This window comes from Metopolophium dirhodum, chromosome 5, assembly GCF_019925205.1.
Source record: "Metopolophium dirhodum isolate CAU chromosome 5, ASM1992520v1, whole genome shotgun sequence".
Taxonomy (NCBI): Eukaryota; Metazoa; Arthropoda; class Insecta; order Hemiptera; family Aphididae; genus Metopolophium; species Metopolophium dirhodum.
The window spans coordinates 31,704,645-31,718,297 of NC_083564.1; the positions used below are offsets into that span (position 1 = coordinate 31,704,645).

At 29.1% G+C, this 13,653-nt stretch overlaps 1 protein-coding gene across 2 annotated transcripts in view; it reads left to right on the forward strand.

Moving 5' to 3' along the window:
• Positions 1-13,653, forward strand: part of LOC132944694 (transient-receptor-potential-like protein) — a 55,504-nt gene that overhangs the window by 16,788 nt on the left and 25,063 nt on the right. For both annotated transcript variants that reach the window (XM_061014172.1, XM_061014173.1), the window contains 4 exons: positions 5,305-5,542; positions 6,848-6,990; positions 10,936-11,137; positions 13,418-13,582. In XM_061014172.1, the coding sequence (XP_060870155.1) occupies positions 5,305-5,542; positions 6,848-6,990; positions 10,936-11,137; positions 13,418-13,582 (748 nt within the window). The remainder of the gene's footprint in view (positions 1-5,304; positions 5,543-6,847; positions 6,991-10,935; positions 11,138-13,417; positions 13,583-13,653) is intronic.

Consider the following 13,653-nt stretch of genomic DNA (forward strand, 5'->3'; position numbering starts at 1 on the left):
ACCTACGCAATAACCACCGACTAAAACGTGCACCTGCTTACCGTTACCGTCGATTACGCAATTCGGATTTTAGTCCGGTGCGCACGTTTTCGTTCGGTGTAGTTTAGTGAATGTGAGTCGTAATGATATGTATTATAATATTATCTTGTAATGATATTATGATATACCGATATAGGTACCTATATGATAAGTGTAATCATTAGTAGGTACATGCGTACGTTATTAGAGGAAAAAGAACTGTACAAATCATTGGGATAGATGTAGTAGACAAGACTGTAGTGGGCATTAACGAGTTAAAAGTTAAAATCGAGTTAAGACGTAAGTTAATTTTAATTTAGTTGATTAACTCGTTAATTTTTTTCCAAATTAACTTTTAACTTAATAAGTTACTTTTTTTCAAGATTAACGTGTTAACTTCAAGTTAATTTTATTTCAAAAGTATCTAAATTAAGTTAGTTTTCAAAGAATAATAATGTTAATTTTTGAATGGGGTTTTTCTTTGATGTATCATTTTAAATTTCTCCAGTAATTTTCTTGAGCGTAAAGACAACTATCTAATAAATCATGTTTCTGGAATTTTTATTTTTGCAAATTAGCAAATTTTTACTTTACACTAAGTTAGGTTACATTTTTTTCAAAGTTAACTTTGAACTTAACGAGTTAACGAAAAAAAATACGAGTAACTTTTAACTTAACTTAACTTTATTATTTTAAAATAACTTAACTTAACGAGTTAAAAAAAATTGTTAATTTGTCCAGCCTTGGTAGAGGTATACCTTCTAATAAAAATTGTTAAATCTATCGTAGGTATTATGGTCGTGTTCAGATGTTTCAATAATATATTTGTTATTAAACATAAACAGACATATTCAGGTTACAATCTTTGTAGGACTTATTACTATAAGGTAAAGCCTCGGCTTGAAAAATATACATTTTAACAGAGAATTAATAGTAATATTTAACTTATTAGTATGTACCTATATTGTAAGAAATATAGTGGCGTAGCCAAGGAAGATATAGCCCCCCCTCATTGACTGTGTTGACCTTAGAATGTTCTCAAGATTAATAAAAAAAAATAAAAGTGTAAATACAATACCTATGCATTGTATTTGTACACTTAGCCTCTCCCATACAAAATTCCTGGCTACGCCACTGAAAGAATATTATACAGTTATTACGAACTGGACGTTTACACCTAAGAAAAAGACGTCTGCTTTTATATAAATCGAGACTAGGTATTGATGATCACGATTGCACTGAATAATGCATCAACAACGCATAATGTTTGATTTATACATGCGCACGGAAGTCGACGAATTGACGTGAGACCCAGCGATGTCGGTGATACATTTTGAAAAGCCTTTTAAGCTGTTTTTTATGTACTGGCAATTCGTATAAATAATGCAATTTTCATGAGCCGGGTGACGATGCCTCGGACATCGATCCAATGCAAAATTTCATAATAATATAATACAACTGTAACCTATATGATGGCGTGCACTAAAATGTGCTTACGATGCATACTGGTCGTGCATTTTCCGTTAAATTAGCTATCGAGCGGATTAGTCGATTGTAAACACGTTTCGAGCTCTATTGTTCTTAACGACGACGACGATAAGAATATATTATTACATTTTACATTTTGTAATTATTTACATCTAAATTGGCCGTACCTATATATCATAGACCTATAAACTAGTTTATAGGTTTATGCTATAATATATACTGAAACAATTATTTCCGCGTATGTACTCTAAGTACTCACCTATTCACCAGTATATAAATATTCGATATTAAGACACGAGATCAAGTTTTGCCGAAAAAAATTCGATGGAAACTCGTTTATTCGCCTTTATTTTTATTGATTTCAGATGAAACGAAAGTAAAGTAGGTATAATGTTCGCGTGTTTATGTCTACGGACTACGACTTTTGATATCTTGCTCAACGGATAACTTTGATCTTGAAATTATGGTCACATATCGTCATATCGAAACTACCTAGTTGAAGTTTAGCTTGCAATTTATTATAAATCTGAATAAATCAAAGGCAATGTAAAATATTAAATGCATAAAATATAATATTATGTTTTATTTATGTACCAACTGCTGAGTGGATATTTTTTACGTTTATACTTGTATATGGTACAACGAGATATTATAATACATTAAAAACTATATTTTATGGAAATAAAAAATGAGTTAGATATGACGGTTATAATATATTAATTTAAGCACAGTATTTTTTTCGGCTTAAAATTACAATCGCAATATTAAATTGGCATATTATATTAGTGAAATCGCATACTTAAGACTACTAAATATTAATATAGTAAAATTGTATTTATTTTTGTATGGAAAATTGTGGCTTAAGAGGACGTTACACCGACATTTGCTGTCTCCGTCTTACTGCAAGTGCGTAACATAGCAAATTGTACACTCAGCAGAACACGTTTAGTTCCGTTAGCTTATAAATTAGAGTGAATTAACCTCTTGGCTCTTATACAATTTAAAGGTAAGATCATTATCTAGGTAATCGCACGGGCTTTTTATAATATTTTAGTTTTAAAGCGAGTTATGAGTATTTTAAATTGTAAATTGTTTGTACATCTTAAAATACTCATAACTCGTTTTAAAACTAAAATGTAATAAGAATCCCATGCGATTGCTTAGATAATAATCTTACCTTTAAATTTTATAAGAGGTCAATTCACTTAAATTTTTAAACTAACTGAGCTATATAAATATTATGCTGCAAACTATTATAAAGAGATATTTCAATAATAACTTTTGTAGTAGGTATTCAATTATTAACGCACATATATTATTATATGCTGAATATTATTCAATTATTAACGCACATATAATATTATATGCTGAATATTATTCAATTATTCACACTATTTTTTTTTTCATAATCTTTTTAATTTCCAATAGTTAAAGTGTTTTTTTTCAACTAATTAGGTTTACATATTATTATATACGATGAACTTTGACACTGACATGCAATTTAAAATACTATTTACTCGTAAATTGTTTTAAAACACAATTCGTTCGTGGTCTAACATTATTAACGCAATAACTTACAGTAGGTAGGTATATACTCCAATTACCAGAATTACCAGAAGCTAGGATAAATCGTTTAATTTAACATACCTATACATCCAATAAAAATATCATTAAGTATAAGTGTTATTTATGAGTATTTGTGTTAATTGTTTTGTTTAGATATTTTTTCGAGTAGGTATTATTTAATTTGTATAAATCACTAGTTTGGTTTGTTGAATTGTGGTTATCGGTTTTAAAACATCACAATGTCTGCATTCGTACACCTCATATTATAATGACTAAACGATATAATTTTGAACGACGTTTCTCTACACATCTCACCCCATTAGCTGCACAAAGATTGTCATAATGCAATACCTAAACCAAAATTTCCGAATTGAACTCGATTTGATCCCACCATAGAACTTATAAATATTAATTTTATTTGAAAATTGCGTGTGTGACGGTTGGTACCACATAGCGTTATATCACTATAATATTATAGAAATAAACGCATTAATACGTATTTTTATATTATACTTTTTAAATTGTCTCTATGTAGTATTAAAACTGTACCTAACTATTTATTTGTTTTGAAAATAGTACTCCCTTTTATACTGTTGTTATTTATTTTGAAAAAATAATAATATTTTTATATCATTATTTTGAAATTGTAGTTAAAGTATATGTAACTATTAAAATAAAAACAATAAACTGTATTTAGAAAAAATGGAAATTATTATTACGGCCGTCGACTGATCTTCGTCAGTAAATTATTTTGTATAATATGTTTATGTAATATTATCGGTACGAGTGCAATAATTCGAATATTCCTGTGCCACCATCTTCCCCCCGGCATGGCAGATACCTACGGGTGCCCAATTTAAAATCTGCCAAAACTATACACACATGTTTACCAACCAACAATATCCTCCCCTACAAACAAACAGCTAATGGCCAGTTGCCGGGCTCAATGATCAATAAAAAAAAAAAAATTCTAATATTACTTTTTTCTGTCAATTTGACCTTACCCTCACTCGTTTGCCCACACGAGCTTATGATATTTTATACTTACACACACGCATTACACGACATAAACACGCTGCATTACAGACGACTTAAGACTTAAGCTCCAATAATATGGTACAATCCAGCATTCCGCTCAATGTCCTCCCTTGCTATGAGTCTATATAGTGTCAACACCTGTGGGGCTTTGGCCTCTAATTTATATACTTATTAGAAGGATGTTACACACCTTATTTATAAATATTATATATATTGTGTAGGTATAAGAGACACGGTTGCGGTATATGCGCAAATATGCTGTTGTATAGGTTTGAAAAAACACCGCTCTTGGACGCAGTTAAAATTCTCATTCCTACTTCATAAAAGGGAATATTTTGATATATTAAAATCAAAATGTGAACGAATAGTTTTTGAGTACTAAAGTAGACTTTGTGTACTAAGGATGATAGATCCACAATAATGGGTTTCTTAGGCTATGGCGATTTGATAATTTTTAGTAACACTAATTTATGAACATTTTTAATTTGTAAAAATGATCAAAGTATAATAAATACTAGATTCAATATTACATCTATACTTTATACTTTTTTAAAACCATTTATGAGGACTATTGTATTTAGCATAAGCATTTCAATAAGTGAGAACCTATTCTCGTTTGAACTTTGAATTAACTACATCAACATTTACAAAAAAATATTAACCAAATAATTTACAGTAAGAAAGGAGGGAGGGGCTCTTATTTGAAAAAATCAGAAGTTTCTATTACATCAGTATAATACTCCTTAAGTAGGTAGTACAAAAGAAAAATCAGAATCTGAATAAATTTAGGGAAAAACTGGGGTGACCATGCTTTCTGAATCACCCTATATACACACACACAGGCGTGAAGGAAAAATTTCTTTTGTACTTGTCGTTGTTCAAAATTAGTTTGAGGCCGTCTACTGAGTGAAATACTTAGATCTATTCATACACGTATTACACGTATATATTACGTTATAACCTATAGATATATTTCTTCAATTTTTATTTTACAAAAAATAAAACCGATAATTTATAACTACGCCTATTCAATGGGGACCGCGTAGTAATATAGATCGTAATATAAAAATCCGGATTCTGTGATTTATCCTTCCGCAAAAACATAAATGTAACTGGCTGATTGTACCGACCTCGGTCCGAGACGGTATCGGTTATAATAATTTCACAGCAAATCGTTTTTTTTTCCGTATACAGGATGATCCAACGAGCCTTTCGATCGGGGCACATAGACATCAACTGCGTCGACTCTTTTGGTCGCGGTGCCATCAATCTAGCGATCGAAGCCGAAAATTTGGAAATGCTTGAAATGCTGGTTGTAATGGGCGTGGGACCCAAGGACAACCTGTTGCACGCCATTAATGCTGAGTTCGTCGAGGCTGTAGAGCTCCTTCTCCAATACGAGGAGCTGGTGCACACGGAAGGCGAACCATACGTGAGTAATATTATGTGAAACATATAATTTTATTCAATTTAACTTAAGTTGTCATTTTCTATCCGTCAATAATTTTAAATCGATCTAGGTCAAAATTATTATTTTCGTTTAGAACCATAATATAATCGTACAATATTCTCAGAACATTTTAGGACAACTGTATGAAATATAAATCACATTACATAATCGCGAAATGCATTAAATAATATTCTGATTGCTATGCACACGATGCACACATTGTAGGTGTTCATAATATCATATATTATTATATATTATGTATAGGTAGTTGGTTAGGATTTCATGTTATTTATTTGTATAATTATTATAATCAAACTGCTAATAACTATTTATTTATTAGAGACAATTAATAATTTAACCTTGTCATTATTGCGTTCAATTATATATATAATAAAATAAGTACATTGTTGTTATTATTTACAAATAGCGTGTTGGTCAAACAATTTATATTTATATAAACATTAATTATAATGATGTGTATTTATTATTTATAAACGACGTACCCAATTACCTTATGACGGTTCTTCTTAAATTTCATATTATATTGCCGCTATCGGCAAATCAAATTAGAAAAAAACATTAGAATGCATTACTTTCTAATTTGCAATAACAAATGCGTATTTAGATGTCGTTTGAATACATTTCTGACACTATTACTAATAAATAATAAAATATTTAACAGTTATCGAAAATAAAAATATATTTTCCTATACATTTTTGATACTGATGATTAAATTAAATTTAAAAAAATATTTATCATCGATTGGCAGCATTATAGTATAGGTAATAGTATTATAAATGTATTATATTATACTCTCACTCTTAATCTGCTTCGAGTTATGAAAAATCACATGCACTCATTAGGCATAAATTATACAATATAAATACCCATAAATCGGGCTACCGCACTAATACCCACATCCTTTTAAAAACTCAAATGCATCCGCCTCTTGGACAACTCTGTGGACTTCCTTCACGCCACCACGAGTTTGACCCACTGACCAGTTAGACCAGTTTACTATAATATAAAATAGTTGAACCGATGTCCGACAATTATAAGGTGTAATCAATATTGTTCATAATATATATATATATATATATATATTATATACCTAATGGCTAATATATTGATACCGATTGGCAGTTACCGGTATTATACAATATTATGCCTGTCAATAATATTGAAGTAGATATTTGTCGATACGCATATATCAGAATTCAGGATATGTTGGATTGGTTTAATGATAGCGGACACGTATAACTAATCATAGTAATATTTTAATTTAGAGTTGGGAAAAAGTCGATTGGGACACCGCTTATTTCACTCCTGACATCACGCCGCTCATTTTGGCCGCACACAAGAATAACTATGAGATCATCAAAATGTTGCTTGACCGAGGAGCAACACTTCCGATGCCACATACAATCAAGTAAACCTATATTATTATTTATATTAGCTATCGTGATCGTTTTAAGTGGACGTCTCACCTCATATTTTGTGTTGTTTCCGTCTTATATTATCGTACAACATGGCGAAATCACGTTTAGCCAGTTGCCTAAAAAAAAATCTTAGTTTTATTTATATAATGTCATAATAAAAGTACTGTGCCCTTCCCTCCAACCACCCATGACTTGGAAATACCGGGGGGAGGGGGGGGGGGTGTTCGATTAGATATCGTAAAAATCCAACGAGAGAACTCAAATAATGTTCTTAGTTCTTACCTTTATGATTGATAATAATGTGTAATTTACTCTAATAATATTAAATCTAACAACTCAAAAGTGGAACCGCTAAAAGCAAATTATCCGCTTTGATCAACAGGTGACAACACGTGCAGGCGGTGAAGCTCCTCTCTTAAACGTTATTTTGTATTAACTAATTAAATCGCGTGCTCATTATTGCCACCACTGTCCGACGCATATTATTTTTATTATTTTTCCCTTTTAGTCTTTTGTTACCTTACTGCTAATATATTATATTCTACAATCAAACCATTTTTTCCTAGATAAATTCTCTTATCTTCAATTATTCGTGACTTTAAATAATTGTTTGAACTACATCTCATGCCCACCACACAATGACTACTTATATTGTACGATTGCGTCATGAATAGTATAATCTCGGCGTTGTCGGTAAGGTAACCGTCAAATATAATACGCATACAGAGTGGCTGGTCGATGACTGCAGACTAGGTCATATTATTTTGAAAATTAAGGTTACGTTAAACGTCAACATAACATTTTTTTATCGTCATAAGATTCAAGAAACTTGACACTTGTTGGTGAAATGACTTGAACTACAGAGAAACTTCATTTGATCGTCATTCGTCCGAGCTTAACTGTTATACGTACAAGCGTGCAGGCGTTGTTGTGAAGAAATTGTCACCAACAAACTATGTACTTATACGTTTTTTTCTACATAATTTTTCATCCTATTTTCGATCAGATATTTAGATTACATTGATTATAATATACACCTATAACTGCAGAATTACATATGGGCTTTGACATTATTCATGTCATTGGCTGGTCCATTACACCATATCAATTACATATTTTACTAAACTTATAGGTATATAATATAGGTAGTGCGTACATCTTCCATAAAATTCCAAAAGTATAATTTTTTATATTTACATTCAATGATACATGTGTTGCTGTATAGGTATAGATTATGTGCATCATATAGCGATGTTTATACGATTCAAAGGTCAAACTACTAGAAGAGTGAATGAAAGTTACCTACTATTTAAATTTCTAACATTTTAAGTACCTTGGTAATTTATAATTATATTGTACGTAAGTGAGTTAAAAATTGAAATGGCGTACCTATATAATTTATCAACTAAATATCATATAGTTTCTTGAAAATTGGAAAACGATTATCTTTTAATGTACATGGTAACTATACAGAGTGATTTAATAAGCATGCTCGACCCCTTCTTATCTTTAATATAATGAAACCACCTAATCAAAATCTGATTTTTGGATTTTTTTAAGACCTCGCTTTAAAATTTTTGAAGTTTTTTGTTCCACTTAAGAAGTGCACTTTGGAGATACATACTTCTGATTTTCAAATATTAACGCCCTTTTTACTGTAAGTTATATAATTTTTATTTTGATACGTCAAAATGTTCAGAAAAATTATCCACTAAATAATTCACTGTAGAAAAGAGAGGTTCTCGTTTTAAAAACAGAAAATTGTAACTCGCACTGGGCACTACTTAAGTAACACAAAAAATCTCAATATCTTAAAAATATGGTCTGTAAGCCGGTATATTTAAAAATTCCAAAATCAGATTTTGAAAACTGCAGTACGTTGAAGAAAAAAAGGGTGTTAATATGCTTGGTGAATCACTCTGTATGTATTTTGCAATAACTCAAAGAAAGCTCGTTTAATGGTTTACATTGGCCGGTATAATATCGGATACAATATTTTATTTTACATTTTAATGTATTAATTATTTTATATTTTGCGTGAGGTACCTATATATTTTCTAGTTTTCTGATATATTTAATAACTTTTATTTTCGTAAATAACGTAAACAACGAATATTTTATTGTTTTTGTCCGTACCGAATTTAACCGATATACCTACCTATTTAAATACGAGTAAAATAATAATATTATAGTGTCGAATTAACGAACGTTAGTTCGAGAGGTATACGTTAGTTAATAATTTTAATTAAAAACCAAACAACTGCAGGATCACACCCAATGCCATAGGTTCCTTCCTTGAAATGTATATTAATTATAAGTACAACCCGTTCGTCAAAATAAGAGTTATATAATATTTATCAATTTTTTTTTCTATTTTATCTATCAGCTCGTTTCTAATATTTATTACATTTAAATTGTTATTATTATACACGCGCTACATCACCAATTTAAATATCTATAATATTAGTACCTACTCCTATAATTAATGTATACACTACACATGTATGTTATCGCTTTCACATACGTCATTACTAGGACTCAAAAGAAGATGACTTTTAATATTTTTAACATCTTAGACAATGATTTTCTAGCTAAAAAATGTATTCAAAATTATTTGAATCTAAATCAGCATTTTTTAATTTGTATATTTTTCGAAATTTTAAGCAAATTTGTTTGTAATGTTATGTTATTTTCAATCAATTTAGAGAAAAATCACGACTTTTGTCCATTCATTATTTATATCAAACTTAACAATTTAAAAAATTTTAAAATTAAATAATTTTAATGGTATTTTAAAATTATTTATTAAAAAAAAATATTTAAGTTTTCAAACTAAAGAAATAAAATATTAATATTAATATTAATAATTTTAACATAAATTTAGAATTCTATTATTAATTTCGTTGTTTTTTTTTGTTTAATGTAAATATATTTTGATTTATAAATATTTAAATGCATTTTAAATTTGTAGCTCTTTATTTACTAGTTTTTAGCTCATAAACACCCGAACCCTAACAATCAGTGGTTGCATCCAAAAACCGCACACTTTTGATTTTAGCTCTAAAAAGGTCGATAGCCAAAAACCGCACAGCTTATCGGTCATTGTATAATAAATTACCGTACATTTATAGTGGGTTAAAACCGCACACTATTTTTAGTGAAAATAGTGAAAATATAAGATTATATGATATGTACTATATGTACTATTGTTTCAATTTTGGGAAGAATTTTTACGTGACGGACATCGTATAAAGTTTTTAAAAAACGTCGGCAGTCGGTTTCAGCCAATCAAACTTTGAAAGTTTTAATTATTTTTTAAATTAATATTTAAAATTTTTGAATATACCTATATACATTTTTCGTTTTACATTTTTTTTAAATTATTTAATTTTAAATTATTGAATATAATTTATATACATTTTTAAGTTGACATTTTTTTAAAATTGATATTCAAAATGTTTAAATGTGTACATTTTTGTTGATGAACTGTGAGAATAATGAGAACAAATAATTAATTATACATATACATATGCATTTTTTGTTTATCGACCTTTTTGGGGTCAAAATCATAACTGTGCGGTTTTTGGATACGATAATTTTTAAAATTGTGCGGTTTTAACCTATTAAATGTGTGCGGTTTTAACCTACCAAAAGTGTGCGGTTCTGTCCTGTATTTTATTAAAAGTGTACGGTTTTTGGAGTCAACGCAATCAGTCTTGCTCATAACCTGCAAGTATTATAACAACTAACACGCGTCCGAAGTATATACAGCTTTGAAGTTTATACTATATCGTGTTATTATGCATAAACCTATTTTAAGATTATAATATTAATTATAATTTATATTATATTATTATGTTAAATCATAATATTATTTTCACGGGAAAAAAAATAAACGATGACAATGATACCAATAATAATTACGTTTTATTCAGGTGTGGGTGCGAGAAGTGTATTACATCTTCAAAAACGGATTCGTTGCGATACTCGATGTGTCGAGTGAACGAATACAGAGCACTGGCCAGTCCGTCGCTGATCGCACTTTCGTCAGCTGATCCAATACTCACCGCGTTCCAGCTGTCATGGGAGCTGAGAAGATTAGCCAGAATCGAAAAAGAATTCAAAAACGAATACTTGGTAAACGGATTTCCCGAAATCGCAAGCGCAGTTATATTATATTACTAACGAGCGAGTAAAACCGCACACCAAACGACTTATTTCGTAATCGCGGCTAGACACCAACGTTTTATTTTTTTTTTTTTAATTCTGAGCTGTGTGTTTTTTTGTGGATGTGTATACGGTATAATGTGTAGAGTAGAAAAAGTGCATTAAGAGTAGAAAAATTGCATTTGATGTTCAACTTCATTACCTCTTCTGATAGGAAAGTGAAACCAGTTGGTATTTTAGGGAGGACAGAATTCGAAATTCCCAGTACTTTTTGAAATAATCGGGAAAAACAAAACAAGTTATAGGGTAACGTGGGAATTTTTAAGCAAGACTTGTTTTCAACTTAGATTTCCTTAGTAATTATTGTAATTCAATAACAAATAACCGTAGATACTTACAATTTTCCCCAAATATTTATATTATTACAATTTTTTAATACAATATGTCAATATGGTATGATCAAGAGTCACAAAAAGTTTTACTAACCTATAGGTATTTAAAAGTATTAATAAGATATAGAGACACGATTCTTTTATAAGCATTTGATGTTAAAATTAAAAATATTTACAAAATTAGTCAAAATTACAAAAGTATTGTAGTTAAAAATGTATGAAATGTTCATATTTTATAGCTAAACTTGAAAATTGAATTTAAAGTTCCACATAAGCAGTTCACATACTGACGACAAAAAATATAAGAAATATTTAAACACAATTTTTGTTTAGACATCGTAAGTCCTAATTTATATAAAACTAGATATTTAAACGAAAAAAATTTAGTTTTTTGTTGCAATTCAAAAATATTATTTGTGGGGACTTGAAACATTAACGCATATATATTTATATTTTATAATATAAAATATAATCATTGACTATAATACTATATTATATTGTTTATTATACACATTCAGTCATTGACATTTTAAAATCATTCAGATTAATACATGCTATTGTCTATATTTTATACATTATACCACGATCCTAATCACACCGTTCTACGATAAGTCGGCGGCGGTTCAAAAGTTAATAACAATAATGTACTTATGATATTATACCTGCATATTATATTCTATTATAAATAATAATATAATATAGATCATAAATGCAATGTTTTCGGCAAACATTAAATTAACCTTTTATTAGCTACTAATAAAGTAAATTACCATATTAATATCAATATAAATACATCAAAAACTATTAAGTATACTAATTATACTTAGTAATATAAGTTGCTTAGAATCGTTTAACATATTATGAAATGATTAGCAATGAATTCAAATTTAACACAATTTACATTTTAGTGCCTTATGCTCAAAAACCAGTGTACTGTAGTGTACTGTAGTTCATCAGCTGAGTGGTTATCTACTTTTCCCTTCTTTTTATTCTTAGATTTAAAGTTTCGTATTTTTTTTTCATTTTTTCAACACATTATTTTCATTTTATAAACAATTATGAGATTATTAAACGGATTATAATTTATAGGAATACTCGAATAAACATTTTTTTTTTTTTTAATCTTCTATTGTGTCTATAAAATTAAAATGCTTATATATAGCTTTCAATCCAGAGTAGGTATAGAGGTTATCATTGAATTGAAGTGATAAAAAATACAATGTATTTCAAATTTCGTATTAATACCTATAAACTTACTAAAATGGTTAACCTCTTAGGAAGCTAAAGTTTACATCATTATCATGAATGGTCACGTCTAAATAGAGCAGAATATGAATTAAGATTGTATGAATATTCTTATATATTATGATAAAATAAAATAAGAATATGTATGCGGATCCAGCTAACTATGATTGATCTATACATTATTGAATCGAAAATGTCCCACCGAGAATCTGATTGAAAATACAGCTGATATATTTCATAATTTTAACAAAAATTACGTTGATATAGGTAATACGCATTTATATTTGTGAAGAGTGTAATAAGGATTAACCAAACCAAATCAGTACCTATTTATTATAATATTATACAATGTACTTAGGTCAAAGAAAACAAAACCGTATTTATAAATTGAGTTAATTATATTATGTAACCACAGTCTAACTTGTACCACACTTTTTACTTCCCTGCAAGGCTGCAAGTATCTTACACGGAGTTACATTTTCACTTCTATAATTTTCTGAAAACGTGAAGCCTAATTTTAGACAAACAATAACTTTACATTCATTATAATAAGTGTAATAATTTAAAATTATTTTCAATAACCATTGTTTATCTTTTCATGCAATACATATAGGAACTCCGACAACAATGCGAACAATTTGCTGTTGACCTGCTTCGGCAGACGCGAAGCTCTTATGAACTAGATGTGATTTTAAAGCATGACTCAGAAAATGCGCCTAGCATAGGTTCCATGAAACTAAGACTCGTCGAACTTGCCATCAAATATAAACAAAAAAACGTAAGTTCGTAATTGATTAATAATTGTGTCAATAAACATCAAAAATCGTCCGACATATTGCGAGTTCTAAT